Raw genomic sequence first — 23,543 nt, forward strand, 5'->3', positions numbered from 1 at the left:
CTGTCTCTGTCTGTCTCTCTCTCTCTCTCTTGCTCTCTCTCTCTCTCTCTCTCTCTCTCTCTCTCTCTCTCTCTCTCTCTCTCTCTTTCTGTCTCCCTATCTCTGTCTCTTTGTCTCTCTCCCTCCATCTCTCTGTTTCTGTCTCTCCCCATCTCTCGGTCTTTCTTTTTCTTTCTCTATGTCTCTGTTTCTCTGCTTCTCTCTCTTTTCCTGTCTCTCCTGTCATTCTTTCTCTCCCTTTCTCCCTTTTTCTTCTTGCCTTCCTTGTATCACATACACACACAATCATACAAACACAAATTTCATTCATACTCTTTAAAAACTAAAAGTTCTCAATCTAGCTCTCTATCACTTCATATTGTTGCTTTCCTCAATGCTCCCCACCCCTATACTAATCCGTAGGTTTGAAGATCTTGGAATGGATGGAGGAAAAAGATAGAGGAGGTAGTAATTATCTAGGTCAAGAAGGAAGGGAAAGCAGAAGGAGAGGTAAGGTGGACTCCAGGACCAAGGGCTTAAGTTCTAAGTGGCAGCTACATTTTTACCGGCTATCTATCCCTCATTATGCCTGGAATTCTCAACTTTCTAAACTCTGTCTCCTAGCTTCTCTGGCTTCCTTCAAGCCTCAGCTCAAATCTTACCATCTACAAGAAGCATTTCCTGATCTGTCTTTTGTTAGTAACTTCCCCCTGTTGATGATCCCCAATTTATCCCAAAGATAGCTCATTTATAGATAGTTTTTTTAAACTTGTTGTATCCCCAATGGACTATAAACTCCTTTAGAGCAAGGATTGTCTTTTACCTTTCTTCATATTCCCAATGCTTACCAAGATCCCTGGTACATAGTAGGTACTTCATAAATGTGTACTGACTGTCTTTGTATTCCTAGCACATAGTAGGAACTTAGTAAGTGCTAAAAAGCATATAAGAATATAGGATCCTCCTTAACCCCTTTTACCTATGTTTTTCATTTCTAAGGATTTAAGATCCAGCAGCAAAACTACTCCAAATTCTCCATTCTCTCATCCTAATCAGGGAAGGTGGGGGACTCCTCTTCAGAGAAATAGGCAGGAGGTTCCTGAGGGAAGAGCTATCCCTTCAATTCTCATTTAATCTAGACATCCTAAAGAAGGTAAAAGCAAATTTTTCTTCAACAGAACACACAAAAATAGTTGTGGCATAATTTCAGAATTCAGGAATAGCTCTTCTATATTCCCCCAGACTTCATGATTCTTCTGAAATTCCTTTAATGAGAGAAAGAAAAACTTTACCTTTGTACCCAGAAATAAGACTTAAAATTCAAACGCCCCATGGACAGCTAACTTGCTGACTTTAATTTCTATTAAAGGATAAAAGAATGCCACTGGGTCTTTCTGGCTTTTCACAGGGCATAGTAGAAGGAACCAAAGGACACTAGCCTCCCCCTCTCCCCCAACATAAGGGGAAGGAGCTCCACTGAGAAGAAAAAACAAACCAGAAAGTGGAGATCCAAAATCCTGGGAATGCCTTGACGTCTGGGACTTCCCTTGTTTTTGTTTTTACATTCCTAGCACCTAGAACAATATCTGGTACATAGAAGGAATTTTTAAAATGTTTGTTGAATGGAGTGAAATGGACTTGAAACAAGAGAAACCAAAGAGAATCTTGTTACTCTATGGTTTTGACTAACACAGAGTTTCATAGCCTTTTTGGGGGGCCCTGGATCCCTTTGGTCAGTTTCAAAAAGCCTTTGAAACCTTTATCAAAATAATGTTTTTGAAAAAAATTCATAATCAAAGACAACGATGAATTTGAATTAATGTCTAGTGAAAATAATGTTGTATTTTTTCAATTCAAATAAATAAACTGACTTGGGAGTCCATTAAAATAAAACCCCCTCCTCTAGGGCTAAGCTGCCTTATTTATATTAAACTGTAGATACCTACCCAAGCATTCAGTTCAGAGAAAATGGTCAGGAATGATTTGACTACTGAACAAAGTAATGACTGCATTTTCCTTCTCTATCAACCACTTCTCTGCAATGAACTATTTCGCCAAATTGAGGTCTAAGAGATTTATCTTTGTGTGACCCACCCAAGCCCTGGCTGAAACTGAAGTAAAAGACAACTCTAAGGCTCCCCTTAATGGCATTTTTGCTGTATTCTTATGGCAGGTGGCTTATCCTGATTGCAGTCCCATAATGATGATCTCAGAAGCTTCCCTGTCGGATCTGAACACCAGGCTTGAGAAGAAAATCAAAATGGAACAGTTTAGACCGAATATCGTGGTGACTGGTTGCAGTGCTTTTGAGGAGGTAAGCCATGCCTTTCATTTGTAGCATCTCCTCTGGAGTGGTCTTCCAATAGACTGGTTTTTAAAAAAGTTTATCCTCTGTGAAGAGTGTCATTCTTTGTGCTAAGCAATATAAAGAACCTAAAAAGAAAGGTGAGTTAATTATCCTGATTTAGAGGTGCCTCTCTGAGAGAAGAGACATTTTTAACACACACACACACACACACACACACACACACACACACACACACAGAGTCCTTTATGCTTCCTTATATGTATGTAGATGTTTTCCTTTTGGATAAATTCTTTCAAAGAGTTAAATATAATGTAATGGAGAGTAAACACAAAAATAGGACTTTCCAGTATATGGTTACATCTCCTGCTGTTGCTCATACTCAGACTTAAATTGTCGTATAATTTGCTCTTTAGTTGTGTAGCACTCAGGGTCCCTCTCCTAGGCAGACCCCTCCAGAGCCTGGTCACTACAGTTTTAAGGTAGCTCGTGGGTCATCGGTCACTCAAAATCAGAGCTTGCAAGCCCCCACTGATGTGTGTGTGTGTTTTTACTAGAGCAACTAGATGGAATTTAATTAAACAATATAGCAAAATAAATAACATGAAATATTTTGCATCCACCTCCAACCTCATAGGGACATATTCTCCCATGGGTTGCTTTGCCACTAGTGGGAGAGGCTAGCACATTCAGGGAACATATACAGAAGGTCATACATGGAAAGAATACACGTGACTAAGAATATGTGTGTCCAGTGGCAATTCTTGCCATGGCCCTGCAGAACTATGTAGGTGTCCTCTAGTGATGTCATACTGCTCTCTGCTGGGCATCTTTACTAAGCTTCTCTCCTGACAGGATGTCTCTGATGAGCTTTTCTTTACCCAGTCATAAGCTAGGCTTCAGTTGCAATATGGCTCTTTTGCTGAGCTGCTGTGGCAGGTGCTAGGATCCCAGCTCTGAGGAACTCATATTCCAGCCAGCTATAAAAAGATCTTAGTAATTAAAGTCTGTCTGTTGGAATTAAGTTCTCTGCAGTTTCTAGTTCAAGGCTCTCTCAGGGCAATTATTTTCTGAGCTATGGTCAGAAAATTCAAACTCCCATTCCTAGCAAATCATCCCTAACTGTGCTAGGAAGAGAAAAGAGAAAAGGTTGATGGCTTTGTCCAATTTCCTTCTTTCATCCTCCCAGGAACAGAATCATTGCCCTGCAGTTGTTTCATAAACATTTTTTTTGGTCTCCCCAATTAGAATCTGAGAGACAATATCGGGTAGTAGATAGAGAACCATCTTCAAAGTAGTAAGACCTCAGTCTTCTTACTCCTGACACATTCTGGTTATGTGACCCTGGGCAAGTCATTTAACTTTAATTTCTTAAAAGTTCTCTAAGCCTATATATATATATAAGTTGTATTGGTAGATGGAGTTTCCTCAGCTGGGAGTTTCCCTGTATCAGTGAATTCACAGGCTTGTTTATTTTTTTCAGTTTATTCAGAAGGTCAAGAACCATGTCTTATCTAAACTTTATAACCAAAGCCCTATTCCTAACAAAGTTCCTTGAGAGCAAGAGCTCATACTTTCTTTTTTTATTTTATGTTTTTTCCATTTTACACAATTGAAAAACACTCACTAATCTTGATTGAACATTGAATGAAAAAAATGCTCAGTGGGCATCAATCCAGGCAACAGTCATTTATCCCTGTGCTAGTCACTGATGCAGTTATAAAGTTTAGATAAGACATGGTTCTTGACCTTCTGTAGTTTACCATTTGGTAGGGGGCTAAGCCACAAACATAGTAACTACACTATATGGTATTTTATTTCCCATCTCTGTCTCTGAATCATTATATGACCTTGGGTTAGTCGTTGGTTTCTTGGATCTCAGTTTTCTCTTTAGTAAAATGAGGTGGTTGGATCAAATGATCTCTAAGTTCCCTTTCAGTTTTATTCTTGTTAGGTTGGCTAAAGAGCTCTTCCTATGGGAATCCTCTATTCATCAGCTCACAGTGTTCTGAAAAGTTCTCTCTTTGGGAATGAAATGTTCCTAGTTTATCTCAACAAAAAAGGCAAATTGTTCTGACGGTCTTTTAGGTTAAAAGCCTTACTCAAATGTGTGTTTAGGGAAGTGATTCTTAACATTTATTGTGTTATGGATTCCCTTTGGAACTCTGGTGAAATCTATGAATCCCTTTTCAGTTTTTTTTAATTCATAAAAGAGAATATGCATTACCCCGAGAGTTATAAAACTGTATACCCTTAGACCTAGCAATGCTGGTCCATTTCTTGAGGAGAGCAGGGTAAAAAGAAAAGAACCTACATATTCCAAAATATTTAGAGCAGCTTTCTTTGTGGTGGCAAAGAACTGGAAATAGAGAGGATGCTCATTAATTGAGGAATGACTAAACAAATTGTGATATAGGATTGTAATAGAGTATTACTGCACTATTAGAAATGATGAGCAGACCAACTTAAGAAAAAACTTTGTAAGAAATACATGAGATAATGAACAGCGAAATGAGGAGATGCAGGAGAACATTATATATAGCTACAGACTTAATACTTGAAGAATAACCTATGAATATTCACCTCCAGAGAATGAATTGAAAAGTTAAGAACATGAAGTACATAATCTATATATACACATCTGTTTGCTGGATTATTCCTTCTATGATGGTAGGAAGGGGCTGAGATACTTGAAAATAAATCCCACTAGTAAAAAAGCGAAGGAAAAGAAAATATGTAGGCTTACAGAGGAAAACAATTATATTGAAATAAAGGTGTGATTTCTTTTTCTTTTTTTAAATGCATGGATCCCCTGAAGTCTAATCAAAGATCCCAAATTAAGAACTCATGGTCCTTTTGGTCAAAGCTGGGAAACTGGGGTTGAGTGAGCAGCCAAGCTCTCTCTGGCTTTTGGTTCTCTTATCCTGGCTCTCTGCCTTCAACTCTACCACTGCTCTCTCTGCTACCATGACAGAACAGACCACCTCCTTCACCAAAGATGTCCTGGCTAGTAACATTCCACTGCTACCCCTAAGTCCTTGGTGGCTCCCATTGAGATAGTCAGACTACTACCATAGCAGGTGAAGAATGCAAGTCAACAAATTACTACTACTAAGCAATACAAAGAAATAACAGATCAGACAGTCTGAATTCCAAAGAAACAAGGGGTATTTTCCTCCTGGTAGGGTAACTTAGCAAATGCTAGCTTTAACTTTGCCTTTAGGAAGAAGTATAAGCGGGTGTCTGGGGGAAGAGTGGTCATTTTAAAAAATGTTGCACAGTCTTGAAAATATTTTGCTGGTAACTGGCAATCTGACCTCTATGATACAGACAGAGCCTCTTTTCCCTGCTTTGTTTGCCTCTTGGATTTTGCAAGAACCAACTCGGCAGCTGATGTTGGAAAATTTGGCACTGAAAAGAATTCAAAGGTCTGGGAGACTGTTTCGAAAATCACTGTATCATGACTTGTATCAAGGTTTCAATGTCTCAGAACAAAAGGTTATTATCTATAGCAAAGCCTCCTTGGAAATCTACTATAAAGTAAAAAGTGTTCTTCCAGATCCTAAGAATCCTCATATTGTGATAAGTTGGATAACTGTACAATCAATGACTGCTAATGGCAGACATAGTCTTCTATCCCTATGAAAAAATAGGATAGTGAGTAATCGTGAAGTTTGGGCACAAGGGAGTTGCCTAACCCGGTGTTCTTAGAGGCATGAGTGGAGATTGTGTACTTGTCCTGTATGATGAATTGTAGAAAGTCATCTAAGTACATCTTAACTAAAAGCAAAAATGGTGACTGTGACTCAGCTAGAATATGTTACCAAACTTACCATTTTGGATTATTGACTTTCAAGAAATTCCTGTTATCTTTTCATTCAGGTCAGATTATATTTGTAGAGGAGCCAAGGAAAACTTAGAAATAGGGACTCATTTACTATTTTCTATTATTCACACACTGATTTATTATTTGATTCTATTGGTTTTGAAAAAATAATAGCGGCTATGGGTCCAAGGAGACAGATCTATTTGGACCCTCTGGTTTAAATGCTATATTGTAGGACCATAAGTTTGTGTTTAAGTATTTATTTATTTTTTTTAAAATCACATTTCTCCTTTGTATCAAGCATTATAGTTAATATTTGGCAGTTATGATCTGTGTTGGAAATTCTACTGTAAAACAACAAATACACAATACTATTCTTTTAAAAAAAGAACTCTTGGCTTAGGGAAAACCAGGGTATTTTTATATTTCTGGCTAGAAGCATTCATATTCTCAAAATGACTTGACAAGTAAGGGAAAATTCTGTAGACAATCCATACTTAAGCATCACTTCTTAGGGATCTTGGACAAATGATAATCATTTAAAGGACATTTTATTTGTATTATAAGTAAGTTTTATTTTCTACAAATATTCCAATTGCAACTTTAGTTATGCTTATTTGCACAGTAGAGTCAATGTAAAGAAACCACCCATATTTTTTAAATTATGAAACATTTTGTCCTTTTTATATAGTAGATGACTTTTATCTTCACATAGAAATATGTGGCTCTTGAAAATGGTAAAAAAATCCTATCCTAGTATGATACTGTTAATGTTGTGCATTTATCCTCCTGTGTTAGAAGGCACAGTAGTTAAGGCTCTTAGGGTAGTATTAACTTGGCCACCTGGCGCCATTGCTCATCCATAACACTTCCTGTTCTTGGTGAACCTGTTAAATATTAATGGAAAATGCTAATGCATATCAATATTTAACAGGCCAATTAAATAAAAATAGTAGGGCTCTGCAACTAGGGTGAATTTAGCACAAGCATGACGATACAGACTATTGGTCTTCTGTGGGTGGTTTTCACTTTTAATTCTTCCTAGATTGTTTTGTTCAACGATTCACAAAATTTTGGGATGCCAGGGAGAAAAAAAGAAATTCAAACAAAAGAAAAAGGACAAATTGGTCTAGTAGAAGTAAAGGGGAATGACTGTTCACATTACAAAAGGATTCATATTACAAAAAACTTGTTTTAAAAAATTGGCAGCTAAATACATATTCTTAGGTTTATTTACATATCATTGAAACTTACCGTGACAGCTAGGCAGTTTGGTGGATAGAGTGTCAGGCTCGAAATGAGAAAGACTCAGATTCCTGAGTTCAAATCTGGCCTCAGACAGTTACTAGCCATGTGACCCTGGGAAAATAACTCTGTTTGCCTCAGTTCCTCATCTCTTAGAGGATCTGGAGAAGAAAATTGCAAATCACTCCAATATCTTTGCCAAGAAAATCCCAAATGGAGAACACTAAGAATTGGACATGACTGAAATGACTAAACAACAAGAAAAATTTACTGAGGTTTTTTTACTGAAGACATGGAAATTAAGAGGGCAAGGAAATTTACAACTCTAAAATGACTACCCACCTCCTATTTCTGAAACAGCTCGGTGTCACAGTAGATAGAGAAGAACTTAGTTTAAATCAGAGGTTTCCTAGCTGTGTGACCCTGGGCAAGTCACTTATGTTCTTTCAACCTCAGTTTCTTCATCCTCAAAATGGGGATAATAATAATGCCTATTGGTTGTTGTGAGGGTGGCAGGGAATGAGATAATATATGTAAAATGCTTTGTAAATCTTAAAACACTATATAAATGTTATTACAATTTATATTTTTATCATTCTTAAATATAGATAAGGCGTTGCTGAGGAAAACATGTTTTAAATGAAGTGCAATTATGTCCATGGATCAGTATATCTTTTCTACAAACTGAGGTTTACTCATTTGTGCTGATTACTGAGATGACAGAGTTCAGGTAGTATATTACCATAGAAAGAATGCTGGACGTGGCCTCAAGTTTCTGACATCTTTTTTCATTTACCACAACTACTTTTCTAGACTTGTTCTTTCTAGAAATTAATTTTTCTGTAAGATGAAATCAACTCTGAAAATCATTTTCTCAGGACGCCTGCCACAGAGTCCCCTTACTTTCCCTCATTGAAGAGGGTATAGGGTGGACACTGGAGACCTCCTTCCTGATCCTTAACCATTTAAGGAGGCATCTAGAGAATTCATCTTATTATTTCCCACTTGGTTACTTTCCTGGGCTTAAACATCTCCTGAAACTCATTATTCTGTAAGATGAAATCAGCTCTGAAACTGTTAACTCCTTAGATCATGTTCTACTTAGACTTTTACTGCAGAACTTTATCAGTGTCACAGTAGATATTATGAATTATGAATTATTTTCCTCTTCTTCCCCCTTTCCCCCCCTAATTTTTATATGCAGTCTTCTCCTATTAAACTGTGAGTTCCTTGAGGGTTGAGACTGTCTTTAATTTTTATTTGTATACCCAACAGAGCTCAACTTGACACAGAGTAAATGCTTCATAAGTATTCATTCATCCTTTTTCCCTGTTTCCTTCTCATGTAGCATTTCTGCTAGTTTTGTTTGTTTTTAAGGAATGCTCCATTCTCCTTAATAAACTGGTGAACAGATAGATATTCCTCTGTCCTCTTGATGTTCTCTCTTCTAGGAAAGAGACTTAACTTTCACTCTGGGTGGAGCTAACTAGCTATAGGGACTGGACCCATGTCTTCATAGATATAAGGAACTCCTGGGTAAGGAAATTCCCATCACCAATGCAGGTTGATGTCATTGCTACTCAGATTTAAAGACTTACTTAGAGCTTGAACAGGATTAAGTGATTAGCCCAAGGTTAGTGATTAGCCCAAGGCCTCTAGGAGTCAAGAGCAAAATTTGAACCCAGATCTTTCTAGCCTAGAAGCTAGTTCTCCATCCTCTTACCAAAACTGCTCTTCATTGATGAATGAATAATCTCATCAGTCAGCTCAGCTCAATTTCCACCTTTTCCAGGAAACCTTCTCTTATCCCATTGTAGACTTGTCCATGTCCTTCTGTAACCACTTTACAGGGAATTTACATGACTTGTTGGTAGGGATTTCTCTAAATCTATTAACATTTTTTGAATATCTTTGGTGCTCATGGCCTGTCTGTTGGTCATCCTTTAGTCTTCCTACATGACTGCCCTACCTGCTTATCTGATTATTTACCTGTCCGATATCTTTTTGCATGTAGTTCTTCTTTGGCAATATAATGAAGATTATTTAGATGCACCACATGTATACTGATATGCATTTTGCGTCATCTGAACTTCATTTTATTTTATTCTTTTTGTTTTGCAAACTGGCCAACACATATTAAAAGCCATGCTTTATTTAAAATACAGATACAAATGATGGGATGGGGGAACCCCCAATAATTTATAGTATATCCAAGTTCTAAAGATTACAAGGATATTATTTTCTAGCATCTAATAGTCCCAATGCTAAGATCTTCTGATCCTAGAGTTGTCTGTGTCTTGTACCTACAATGTTATACACTCACTTTCTAATGTTTCCACTCTACTGATGGGTGACCTGCATTTTGGATTTTTGGAAACTGTGCTATTCCATTTCTTTCCTTCCTTCCCTCCTTCCTTCCTTCCTTCTTTCCTTCCTTCCCTCCTTCCTTCCCTCCTTCCTTCCCTCTCTCCCTCCTTCCTTCTTTCCCTCCCTCCTTCCTTTGCTCTCTGCATCACTTCATATAAGACTTTCCAGGTTTTTTGTGATCATCTTGTTTGTTATTTTTTATGGCACAAGAGTTTTCCATTACATACCACAATTATGTATCACAACTTATTCAGCCATTCCATAATTGATGAGAACCCCTTCAGTTTCCAGTTTTTTGCCACCAAAAAAAAAATAGCTGCTATAAGTATTTTAGAACATATAGGGTTGTTTTTTTGTTTGTTTGTTTATCCTTGATCACCTTAGGAAATAAACCTAATAGTGGTATTACTAGATCTAAAGGTATACAGTTTTATAACCCTTTGAAATATAATTCCAGACTGCTCTCCACAATGGTGGGATCAGTTCACAATTCCACCAACAGATTATTAGTGTCTCTACTTTTCCACATTCTTTTTTTTTTATCATTTTAACCAATCTTATAGGTATGTGATGATATTTTACAATTGTTTTGATTTGTATTTCTCTAATCAATAATAATTTAGAGAAATTTTTCATAGTTTTATATATAGCTTTGATTTCTTCATCCAAAAACTGCCTGTTCATATCTTTTGACTATTAATTAATATAGATTTTCCAGCAGCAGCAAGTATTTGTCCACTGATAATAAGCAGTAATTAGATGAGTCTTTATTTGTTTGATTCAGTTAAAGTCAACACAATGACTACCTCCTGAGTAAAGCTGTTGTTAGGTGTGATAAGAAGTATAAGGCACATTCTTAACCTCAAGGAGTTTTCCTTCTGTTTGTTTGCTTTCTCAGGTCACAGTTATATGATAATAAAAATCAGCATGTGATTAAATGTAAAAATGATTGCTAATAACAATATTTTCTATAGTAGTTCTGAAAACTTTAAATATAGAGATAAGCTTGGAACAGAATAGCCAAATAAAGCTTCATGGAAGGATGTGACTTGAAAGACAGATAAAATTTAGATAGGTTAAAAGGAATGGGAGGACTAGCATAAGTAAAGGCATTATTTAGGCTTTTATTAAAACCCTTATGTATCCAAAACCTGGTCTTTGATAATAGTGAGGAATACTCCCAGAGATAATAGGATGTTTCTAATCTTTTCAACTGATCCTAATCACTCCCATTTCTAGGTCCATCAGCCTAACCCAGAGGAAAAAGCCAAGATCATTTCCTTTTCTCCATAAAGCTTTTCTAATTTAGTTATGCACTTTTATTATAACTTTAATAGCTATAAACAAAATATAGAAGGAAATAATAAACTCTAAACAATTTGCCACTTGTTTATATATGTGTGTATGTCTGTACCTTTATGTAGACACACATCTATAAATATATATGCTCTAACAAAATAATGGCATAATTTATTTTTTGTCCTCTTTAAACTTCTGTTTTCACCACTGTATATTATCAGATAATATACATAGAAATATATTTAAAGATAATTATAGTCAATACAAACAAAATGGAAAAGCACTGGATTTGGAATTGAAAAAAAACTTGGGTTTCAAATCTTACCACTTACCCATGAATGATCATGGGCAAGTCATTTAACCTTTTCCCCCACCACTCTCCTCATCTATGAAATATTAATAATAATCTTGGTAGTACTTTGTTCAAAGAGTTGTTATGATGATGAGATGAAATGGTGTATGTAAAGTGTTTTACAAACCTTAAATTGATTTGTCAATGTCAGGTCTTATCATCATTATCATTGTGATGCATTTTGTGTGCATTTCCATGTTTCCTTATGTTCCTATTTATCATTTTTATGATTGTTATATTCTATTCCTTTAATATGTCTCAATTAAATTAAATTAAATCAAATTAAATCAACCATTCTATAATATAATGAAAGATTATTTCCAGGTTTTCACTCTTACAAATAAAGCCATTGCAAGTTGTAATTGGTAGAGCTGAGATTTAAACCCAGTTCCTTTGACCTCAAATGTAGTGCTTTTTCTACTACATTATGTGGGGAAAGGGTAGTGTCTTCAAACTATAGACCAGTAACCTTAATTTCTATTCCATATGAAATTCAAGAACCATTATTAAAGATATGATTTGGAAGCACTGATCATTAAAAGCCAAAGTGAATGGCTTCATCAAGATCAGTCATCCCTTTTTTGACCAAAGTGATTTTATAGATATACTTATATTTCATGAAGGCATTTGAAAATTTTTCTCAAGATATGTTTATGAGTAAGATGGAGAGATGTGGATTAGATCAGATTAGTCAAAATTGTAGCCTCAGACACCCCCTCCCCCAAACTCCTATTAGAAGGAAATTCAGAAATATTTAACAAATAAATAAAAATATAACATACTTAATATTAATTTGTGTTTTTTTAAGTCAATATGCAGCTTGAATGGGTCTATTTTCTATTTGAGTTTGATACCACTGAACTAGGTAACAGTACAGTTATATAGATTTGGATTTAGTTAATGTCTAGAATCAAACTAATTGAACAGTATGACAATTTGGAGAGATGTATGTAAGNTGCCCCAGGTAAGGACTTTAACCAAGCTCAGTACTTGAAGTTTGGGCCAGTTGGTGACTGGGCACATTTGCTTAACTCTTTCTTGGCTGTGTTGCAGATGTATCATGACAACAGTGGATCCAGACACTGGGATCATCACTAGGAAAGAGCCTCTGGAAACCCTGAAGAGGTAGATTGCATGGCAAGGGGAGGCAGGGCAGGAATCTACCATTAAAAAACAAAAACAAACAAATGAAAAAAAACTCCCCAAAACAAAAAACAACTTTGTCTTCCATCTTTGAATCAATACTATGTATTGGTTCCAAGACAGAAGGGGGTAAGGGCTAAGCAATGGGGATTAAATGACTTGCCCAGGGTCACACAGCTAGGAAGGGTCCAAGGCCCGATTTGAACCCAAGACCTCTCCCGTCTCTAGGCCTGGTTCTCAATCCACTGAGCCACCTTGCTGCCCCAAATCCAACATTTTTGATATTGTCATTGTTATTATAGAACAAGGGCTAGATTTAAGTATGTGGGTATGTTTCTATATATTCAAGAGGAATTTGGTCTTCTTGCCTTTTCTTTCAGTGTGTTTTCTGTTCTTTTTTTTCCAGTTGACTTCTAATTTATAAATTTTTATATATAAATTTATATGTAATTTATATTTATATTATAAATTTAACATTAATATCAATATTAATATTATACATAACATAAATGCTATTTATATTTAAATTATAAATTAGATTTATAAATTAAATTTATAAATTATAAATTTCTGTGATTTGCCATTGCCTTTCCTGTCCAGTATGTTCTCCATTTCTTTAGACCACTTTCTCCCTACTATGTGACATTTCTTAAGTCTTTCTTGTAGTTGTGGGTTTTTTTTTGCTGACCTTGGTATACAAATTATAGTGGGGGTTTGAAATATCTCATTCCTTTTGTAACTAAGAAATAATATCATCCCTCATTTTGCTTACTATCGGAATAGTTTTTTCTATTATTAAGCCAAATGTCAAGCAAGGCAACTGAAATTGCTTGAGGAAATGTTAGAAATGTTATACCTGGGTATAAAAAATAGTCAGTTTCAAACTCTGAATTAGAAGATAGACATTTTTTTAAGATTAATCTTTTTTAAAAATTTGACTATTAGGGGACAGCTAGGTAGCTTACTGGATTGAGAGTCAGGCCCTGAAATGTCCTGGGTTCAAATATGTCCTTAGATGCTTCCTAGCTGTGTGATCCTGGGCAAATAACCTAACCCCAATTGCCTAGTCTTTATTGCTCACCTGCCATGGAACTAATTCTTTTAAGAAAGAAGGAAAAGGCTTTTAAAAAATTGATACAGATGGCTAAACTTTTAAAATAACAATGAATATTTAATAACTTTAAATGCAACTGGACTTTTAAAATAACCATTAATATTTAATTAATGTAAGTGCCTAAAATATCATAACACTTTCACCTTCTCCTTCTAAGACAAGTCCACCAAAATGAGATATCTCTGTTCATTCATTCTCATTCAATTTTCTTCATGTTCATAGATTGTACTCATAAGATTATTGATTTAAAATTGGAAGGAGCTTTAGAAGTTATCCAGAACAGTGGTATCAAACTCTCAAATAGAAGAAGGGGCCATTAAGTCATTTATAAGGATCCTGACAGCTTGCATAAATCAAATGAGTTTTAAAAGGCATTATCTATGTTTTATTTTATTTTAATTGCTTTTATTAAATATTTTACAATTACATTTTTATCTGGTTCTATCTGCTGTTGGACCTGACACCTCTGATCTGGACTTCATTATATCTATATCTATATGTCTATATAGATATTTATTTTATAAATAAAAACCTGAGTCCCAGAAAGGTAAAGAAATTTTTCCAAGATTACATAGGTAAATAGGGGCAGAAGCAGGATTTGAATCTTTGTCCTCTGACCTTGCTTTTTTTTTTTTTTCTGGGCTTTGAATTGTTTTGTAAAAGTCTTTCTAGATTTATTATTATTTCTCATGCTTGTTCACCTCACTTAGTGTATATTTCTCAGTGCCATTAAAGTTTCAAAATTTAATTATTCCCCTGTTGTTGGGTATTTAAGTTGCTTCTAATTTTATATAGATGAAAATCTATAAAGAGCTAACAAACAAAACCAAACCTGCCAAAGTATATTCTAGCCTATCCATTGTTCTCCCAAACGGAAACTTTCCTTAGAAATAAAAATAGGTAAGCGAACTAATAACATATGAAAACCACATCTGATAAGATGGATAAGTGGCACAGTGGATAGAGTACAGAGCTTTGAGTCAGGAAGACCCGAGTTCAAATTTGGGTGTAGATGTTTATTAGCTGTGTGACCCTAGGCAAGTCACTTAACTGTTTGCCTCAGTCTCCTCAAATGTAAAATAAGCTGGAGAAGGAATAGCAAATCACTCTAGTCTTTCTGCCGAGAAAACCTCAAATGGGGATCACTAAGAGTTGGATACAACAGAAAAGACTAAACAACAGCATACTATTCCGTCACTGTAATCCCCTTCCTGCCATGAAAAGAAAAGGGTATGTCATCATCGAGTCTTTGAGACCATTATTTTTTCATTTATTCATAGTGTTAGGCTTCCTTTTAGTAACTATTTCTTTTACATAGCTATAGTGATTTTTGTATATTGTCCTTCTGGTTCTATATCAATTTATGTAAATCTCTCTGGGCTTAACTGAATTTCTCATATTCTTTATTTCTTACTGTATTATACCATTCCATATGTTCTTCTTCTTCTTTTTAATGCTTACCTTCTGTCTTAGTAACAGTTATAAGTCAGAAGAGAGGCTTAAGCAACTTGCCCAGAGTCACGCAGCTAGGAAATGTCTGAAGTCAAATTTGAACACAGGACCTTCTAATTCTAGGTCTGGCTCTCTATCCACTGTGCTACTTAGCTTCCCCATCCATATGTTCTTATTACAGATTGTTCTATCCTTCCCTAATCTATGGATACCTACTACTTCTACCTCCACAGTACAGTGAAAAGTGATATATTTTAAAAGAGATTCTGATCAGGGCTGTAATTAATTCTCAGTTTTGATATTAATGAAATTTATTTTTTTCTCATTTTTCTCTGAGAAAATATATGTACATACCCTTGACTAATTGAAATAAGCTAATTTATTAGTCTTGGTGGAACTGTAGCTATGCATGGTACAGTGGGCAGAGAGACTTGGTACTGAATTCAGAAAGACTTGGGTTTGGTCCCATCTCTAACATGCTGTGTAAAGAACTGGGGGCAAGTCACTTCTCAGTGACCTCATGCAACTCTCAAAGTCTGTTTGGTACAGAACAAGTGAACATTGGTATTTGGAGAGGGAATTTTATAATTACAAGTGAAATTACATGTCTGTAAAATAAATACCTAAGTAATGATATATAGATTAGATAGAAAAATAAGTAAATAGATAAGTAAATAAATAAATTTTAAAACCAAATAAACAAATCGCAGGGGTTAGAGACTGTACTGAATGGGTCTACAGCCTTCAAATCTTAGATTTTTAGATGCAATGAAGTCCATTTCTCCACCCTGAAGACCCAGACTTAAGCTCTGCTTCAGATCACACCCCAAATTCTTGTTAATTTGTTTAATAGTTTTCAGACTTGTCCAACTCTATCCATTGGGCCATCCAACTGTCATTTCCTGTTAATACTATATCTGTTTTTATGGTTGACTGATCTGCTCTAGAACCCCAATAATTGATTCACTATTAGGCTTTTGAATTTGTTAGAACTCTAAGGGAATTTTGATCAATTCCTCTTTTCAGCTCCATGCCCATTCCATTCAAAGTATTATGAAACTGATTTATGTAGATAGACAACATATTTAGGGCAAGTAAATTAAAAACATTTAAAATGGTCTCTAGTAGCCCTTTCAACATAGATGTAAATTCAATGCTGTTAAGTTTCATTTATAATAACAGAATTTCTCATATTCTTTCTTTCTCTCTTTCTCTTTCTCTCTTTCTTTCTCTCTTTCTCTCTTTCTCCCTTCCTCCCTTCCTCTCTTCTTCTTTTTCCTTCCTTCTTTCTTTCTTTCTTTCTTTCTTTCTTTCTTTCTTTCTTTCTTTCTATTTATTATAAACCATTAACTTATAAATACTTTTAGAAGAGCCATAAATATAACCCTCTTGTATTTTCACTCCTATCAGCTTTCCCAATAAGGTTGTTTGCATAATTGGTATATATAAGCAGTATTTGCTTTATATTATGTTTTGCTTCATGTGCCTTATGATATTTCTTTGTCCCCTTCAGCTACCGCCTCTGTGATCCGGCGGAGAAGCATATATACAAGACATCCCCACTCTTTGGAATGTATTTTTCAGTGGAAAAAACTGGAAGCCTAAAAGTGGGTGACCCCGTGTATATGATAACTCAGTGATGGAAATCCTGGAGGTGAAAAGTGCTGCATAGCTGATATGGTAAATGCAAAGTTTCCCTCTTGCACAAAATTATGAGGAAATAACTATCAAACTAGCTCATGTTGGAAGATTTTCCATTTTCTTTTCCTTAGATCTCTGGAGAGTGTACTGTCCTTGATGTGATATTGGAACTTGCAGAAATATTCTTCTCCCATTCATTCTGACAACTGTAATCTTTATTTTAGTCTCAGCTATTCCCATTTCAACTTTCCATTAAATTATAAAAAGTTTATTTTGGGTTCCCCAGTGAAATGATTTTCATTGGTTAATATTTCTAGTTCATTTCAGATGACCTTCATAATGCAGGTCATTTCTTCTCAAGAGCTATCTATTTATATTTTCTATATCTGATAGAAAAATCAAGGAAATGGACTAGATAATTCAAAAGCAAATGTGTTAAATTGTTAGACCAAATTTGAATGTCATCAAAACTTCTAAGAATGTAATTTAAAGTTTGAACATTTTTTTCTCAAGGGCAGAGAACCATGCCTTTGTGTAGTGGTATAGTAGAAAGAGCCCTGAAAGCCTTAGGTTTATGTCCTGGCTCTATCAATTTGCTATCTATGCGATTTTGGGCAAGTCTCTCAACTTCTTTAGTCTCCAGTTCCTACATATATAAAATGAAGGGGTTAACTTTGATGACTTCCAAGGCCTCCTTCAAGTGTGAATGTATGATCCTTGGACTTTATGACATCATATATTGCCTAACAATCTCAGCAAAAACATTTCCTTCCTTTTCAGCCAAGGAACCTTACCCTCAAGGTTTGATGGGATCCCTGAAGGTCCTTAAACAACATTTCCCTTTAGATAGGTTGCAGTAAAATTATTCTTGGAAGAAGATCATTTCCTCATTTCATCAAATTCAGTAGGGAAAATGTTTCTCAACTTCTTCCCTCAGGATTTTGACAGTAACTTAAAGTTCTTGCCAATGTGGTTTTTAGTCCTACTCCCATTGTTCTTATTGATATTTAATCTAATATACTCCTGAGATAATCCATCTCTTAATTTATGATCCTTAAAACTAGGTGCTTAAAAGAACGCCTTGCATTCTGGGTGCAAAGCACCTAATTTCTAGGCGACTGAAACAGCTGATACAGGACAAATTGTGATGAAGGAGTAGTTCCTGCATATCAAGACCACAAATATAATAATGTTGGGTTGATGATGATGCCTCGACTGTCACACCTTCTTTTAGTCTCTGTCACTTTGCCTAAGTCTGTACATTCCTCTGCTCTTTAACAAATTCATTAATTTATTCACCAAATAATTGTTTGAGAGAATACATCGTAAGGCATATAAGAGATAAAAAAAAGGACAAGACATTACTTTTTGTCCCTGAGGAGCTTGCAATCTAGTAGAGAAGGCAATGGACAAAATTATCACAATTTAAGACAGAAATGGAAGATGAATGTATAGAAGAGTTAGCAGCATTTGAACTGTAACTCAAAGAATGGACAGACTTTCTATAAACAAAGACTGAGAATGAAGTTTCACATGTGTAGAAGCTAGAAATAATAGCATGTGTTCAGGGAATGAGTAGCCAGAAAATAGAGTTCTTGTAGAGAACTAGTAGAAAACTGACAAAAAAGGGTAGATTGGACTAGATTATAGAAATCTTTGATTGCCAGACTAAGGAACATGAATATTTAGTACACATCTAGTAGCAATTAGTTTTTTAGTTTTTATAATTAAATTTATTAATTTAATTAATTTAGAATATTTTTCCATCATTACATGATTCGTGTTCTTTCCCTTCCCTTCTCCCCTCACCCTTGTAGCCAACAAGCAATTCCATTGCATTTTACATGTATCAAGACTTATTTCCATATCATTAATATTTGCACTAGAGTGATTGTTTAGAGTCTACATCCCCAATCATATCCCCATCGAACCAGGTGATCAAGCAGTTGTTTTTCTTCTGTGTCTGGATGTGGATAGTAGAGAATTCTGTTACATTCAATTGTGCCACGGTGTTTCCGTCTCTATGTATAATGTTCTCCTGGTTCTGCTCCTTTCACTCTGCATCAATTCCTGGAAGTCATTCCAATTCACATGGAATTCCTCCAGTTCATTATTCCTTTTAGCACAATAGCATTCCATCATCAACAGATACCACAATTTGTTCAGTCATTCCCCAATCAAGGGACATCCCCTCATTTTCCAATTTTTTGCCACTGCAAAGAGCATGGCTATAAATATTTTTGTAAAAGTCTTTTTCCTTATTATCTCTTTGGAGTATAAACCCAGCAGTGATATGGCTAGATCAAAGGGCAGGCAGTCTTTTAAAGCCCTTTGGGCATAGTTCCAAATTGCCATCCAGAATGGTTGGATCAATTCACAACTCCACCAGCAATGTATTAGTGTCCCAGTTTTGCCACATCCCATCCAACATTTATTACTTTCCTTTAGCAATTAGTTTTTGAAAAGAATGCCTTGATTGAAGAAGTGCTATCAGTGATACCAGTCTTGTGGTAGAGAACTGGATAAATTATGGAAAAGTTTGGACCCACTATTGTACTAGTTCAGGCATGAGGTGATCAGAGGTGAGTGGTGGCAAAAAAGAATGGAAAGTGAGGGAGAAATCCAAGAGCAGTCATGAGGATTCAGTTAACAGGACTTGGCAGATAAATGAATGTGGATGATAAAGAAAAATGAGATCAGAGATAAGCCTGAGATTTTAAGTGTGGGTAACTTGGAAAATAGTAGGAACATTCAAAGAAGCAAAAAGTTCATGAGGAGAGACTGGTTTTGAAAGAAAGCCTGGAATAGCTTTAGACATGTTGTATTTCACGTACTAGTGGCATGTCTACATAGAAATGTCCAAGTTACAGGTGGGATAGTACTGGTGCTCAAGAGGGTCAGAAATCTATATTTAGTAATCAGCGATGATAGAGTGGGGAGTAGTGTTGGCTGGAGCTGCTACCAGCTCCATGAGAGTGGATTGTTAAATATTCAATGTGGGCATTCTGTACCTGAAAAATTGACAAATACTGCAGACCAAAGCTTGAATTATATTTTTGTTGATTGTCTAGACTTAAAATATTAGTAACACAAATTAAACTTAAAAGTATTCTATGTATACTTCCCCCCGTAGAACTCATTGTTAAACATTTGCCAGCATACACCCTGCATGTCATTCACATAAACATGGTATTTGAAGCCTGCACAAGATCTCTAAGGGCAAAGTCATAGAGAAAGAAGAGATCTCAAAAGCAGAACTTTTGGGACTACTTACATTTGGAGTATAGTAAGAATAAAAATAAGTGAATGGTAGAGGAGTGGTCAGAGAGAAGCAAAAGGAAGGGAGTTGCGATATTATTAAAGTTCTAAGGCCAATTTGGCTATTTAGAAAAATGTGTGAAGGAAATAGTATGTAACAAGACTGGAAAAGTAGGCTGGAGTCAGGTTGTGAAGGGCTTTACATACTATACAGAATTTTGTGTGTGATCTCAGAGGCAATAGGGAGCTATCAGAGTTTAGTATGTGGTTATTGACTGGAGAGCAGAAGAGATGATGAAAGGAGACCAATTGAAAAGTTATTGCAACAGCCCAGTCAGTTAATAAACATTTATTTAGTCCACACTATGTGCCAGGCACTGTGCTAAGCATTAAAAATGTAAAGAAAGTCAAAAGGCAGTGTAGATCTGGAAGTCATAGGGAGCCATTGGAGTTTACTCAGTTGGGAGGAAGGGTTGATGTAACATGCTCTGACCATCTATGTGGGTGAAGGACTGGAGTGGGGAAAGAAATGGAGAGTTTGTAGGAGAAATTGAAAGTAGGAGACGAGTAGTGATTGTGATAGTGAGGGAAACACTGAATCCAAGAAGTGGAAGAGACTTTAAAGATTTATCTAGTCTGATCCTACTTGACTGCAAGCAATATAAAGTTTGAGAACTTTTCCTCAGGGGCAAAAAAATCATGCCTTTGAAGGGCAGTGGAGTCAATTTGGAGTCAGAAGCTTAGATCACTTGAGGGGACTGAAAAAGATGTAGATAAGGCTATGGGGAGAGTCAGTAAAGGAAGAGATATGAGGAACAAACCTGAAAGTGTAATTCAGGTTACTATGGTGGTATTTTTTTGAGAGGCATTATGGTATGTATAATGGAAAGGATGCTAGACACAAGTCAGGACAGAGTTTTGAGTTCCAACTCTAGCGCTTAACTAAGCAAGCTTGGTCAAGTCACTTCACATCTGTGAACTTGAGTTCCCTTAGCTGTAAAAGTTCATATACTATAAAAGTAAGTACTTCCCTTTTTTTCAAGTTGGTTGTGTAGATCAAATTAGGCAATACATGTAAAGAGCTTTGTAAACTTTTCAAACCATTTTCCATTAATTCTAGCAGCTTCTTGGATTTATCTTTCATGATCTATCTTGACTATTGTCATATTTACACTAAATTAATGTAAAGACACATGAATATAAGATTATTATTGCCAAATGTCTTGTTGAGATTAGATATTATGCATTTACGATGCACCCCTTCAGATAGAGGCACATAATAAATGGTGTTGAATGGAACTGAACTGGGCCAGAAAAATGTAGCTCTGTTATTCTATATTTAGTCACAAGAGGGGGAAAAAAGACAAATGTTATTGCCTAAAGTTAGGAAACTTGCCCAACTCTCCCAGACTGTTAATGGAAGAGCAGGATTTGAGATTCTAAACACCTTGGGACTCTTTTGCTGCTCAGTTATTGAGAAATATTGTTGACAAAATGCCAGCTGTCTGTGGGATGCCACAGGGAACATAAAGAAAGAGAACTTGCCCAGCAGGAAATTTGAGTGGAACTTGGTATAAATGAAAAAATATTATTCCTATTGTGAACCTTATATTTATTTTGTAATAGTCCCATCATACTTAGTAAAGGGTCCAACACATAGCAGGCACTGGACAAATGCTTTTTACTTATGATGGGTGGACAAAATTTAGGATTTTGAAATCATTGTATTCCTTTCGATTTATCCTCAACTTCTCACTCTCCCCCCACAAAGCCAATCAGTTGAAAATCTTGACATTTCTTTTGCATGTCTTCTTTTTTGTCAGGCAGGCACTGCCCTACTTCAGACCAAAATCACCTTTTACTGGAAAATTGCAATAACTTCTTTTTAACCAGAGTCGATATTGTGTATTGGTCCTAAGGCAGAAGAGTGATAAGGGCAATAGTCTCTTAATTGGTCTTTCTATGTAAAGTCTCTCCCCAGTCTAGTCCATCTTCCACAAGGCATCAAAGTAATTTTCCGAAAGCACAAGCCTGACCATATCACTCCCATACTTAATAAATTCTGCTGGCTCCCTATTGCCTCTAGTAACAAACATAAATGCCTCTTTGGGTTCTTAAAGCTCTTTATAACATGCCCCCATCTTACCTTTCCAGTCTTATTACACATTTCTCCTTTTCCCTAATTCCATGAAATAGCTAGACAGATCTTGCCGACACTCCATATTCTGCCTTCATGACTCTTGGAATGCCATTGCCAAGTCATAACCTTTCAGAACCTCAGTGTTTCCATCTGTAAAATGATGAGGTTAAGCTGAATGTCTCTGAAGTGCCTTCCAGCTTTGGATCTATGCTCCCATAAGTTAATTACATATATGCCATCACAGGTTGGGATCTACCCATCCCAAATAAAAAAAAAAATCTCATCTGTTGAAGTGTGGGAGTGGGGGATTGTAAGGTTCTGAGATACTGTAATTAATTGTAATTGAGCCAACTAAGAAGTAAAGTAATCAATCTTTTCATACTTCATTCAGGTTACAGGACGGAAAAGGGATTGACCAAGATCATACAGCAGCATCTCGGCAGATCTCATAAAACTTTTCGATAGATTTGTCTTGGAAAAACCTTTTACTATTTTTGACACTTATGTTCTATATGTTAATGAAATAAAAGGAATAAGTATTGCAGGAGATGGAATAGATGAAGAAGAAATAATAATAATAATAGGCTAAACTTTCAGTGGTAGCAAAAAAAATGGAAACAATATAAATGGCTGTAGACTGGGGAATGGCTAAACAAATTATGGCACATGAGTGTAATGGAATATTATTGTTGTTTAAGAAATGATGAATATGTTGAATATAGACAAGCACAGACAGACATATCATCTGAGATAAAATAAAATAAACAGGTCCAAGAAAACAATATGTGCAATGACTATAACAATTCAATAGAATTAATATAACCAAATTAAACAGAAAGAATAACTATGAAATAATAAAAAGTGAATATTGAAAATGTAGAGAGAACAAACATGACCCAAAGCACAGAAATGGGAAAATACTTTCACTTCATTCCTTTGCAGAGGAGGAATGTCCATGGGTATGATATACTACACATATTTTTAGATTTTTTTGTATATATTGATTGATTTTGTTGATTTTTTTCTTTTTCCTTTAAAATATTTTTTGGCACTCTGAAAGAAGAGAAGAGGAGGGACACTGAAAAATTCTGGTGATGTAACAACATCAAAAGATACCAATAACATTTATTTAAAATAATATACTAATAATTAAAAATTACATCTCAAGACCCAAATTTTGTTATTATTGAGGAAGAGAAATGGAAAGGACTAAGGGAAAACCAGTAAGCCTTTTAAAGTAGAATGTTTCTGACATTCTCTATTTGAGGATAAAATGGAGGACTTAGATACTTGCTGCTTTTATATCTTCCTACTGTCTTTATACCTCTAGTACACTCGATTTCATGAATTACTTGTTACCTTTTTTTCCCCCCTTGACATTAGGAAATAGGATTGTAATTGATCTGTGGGTTTTTAATATGG

General features: G+C 35.6%; 1 protein-coding gene across 1 annotated transcript in view; it reads left to right on the forward strand.

Annotated features, from left to right (window-relative positions):
- The window catches only part of LOC123245996 (mitochondrial amidoxime reducing component 2-like), a 42,827-nt gene extending 20,117 nt beyond the window's left edge, over positions 1-22,710 (forward strand). The window contains exons 4-7 of the mRNA XM_044674961.1: positions 2,153-2,293; positions 12,380-12,498; positions 16,596-16,762; positions 22,513-22,710. Of these exons, the coding sequence (XP_044530896.1) occupies positions 2,153-2,293; positions 12,380-12,498; positions 16,596-16,722 (387 nt within the window). The 3' untranslated portion in view covers positions 16,723-16,762; positions 22,513-22,710. The remainder of the gene's footprint in view (positions 1-2,152; positions 2,294-12,379; positions 12,499-16,595; positions 16,763-22,512) is intronic.
- The last annotated feature ends 833 nt before the right edge of the window (positions 22,711-23,543 follow it).

Source organism: Gracilinanus agilis, chromosome 4 (assembly GCF_016433145.1).
Source record: "Gracilinanus agilis isolate LMUSP501 chromosome 4, AgileGrace, whole genome shotgun sequence".
NCBI lineage: Eukaryota > Metazoa > Chordata > Mammalia > Didelphimorphia > Didelphidae > Gracilinanus > Gracilinanus agilis.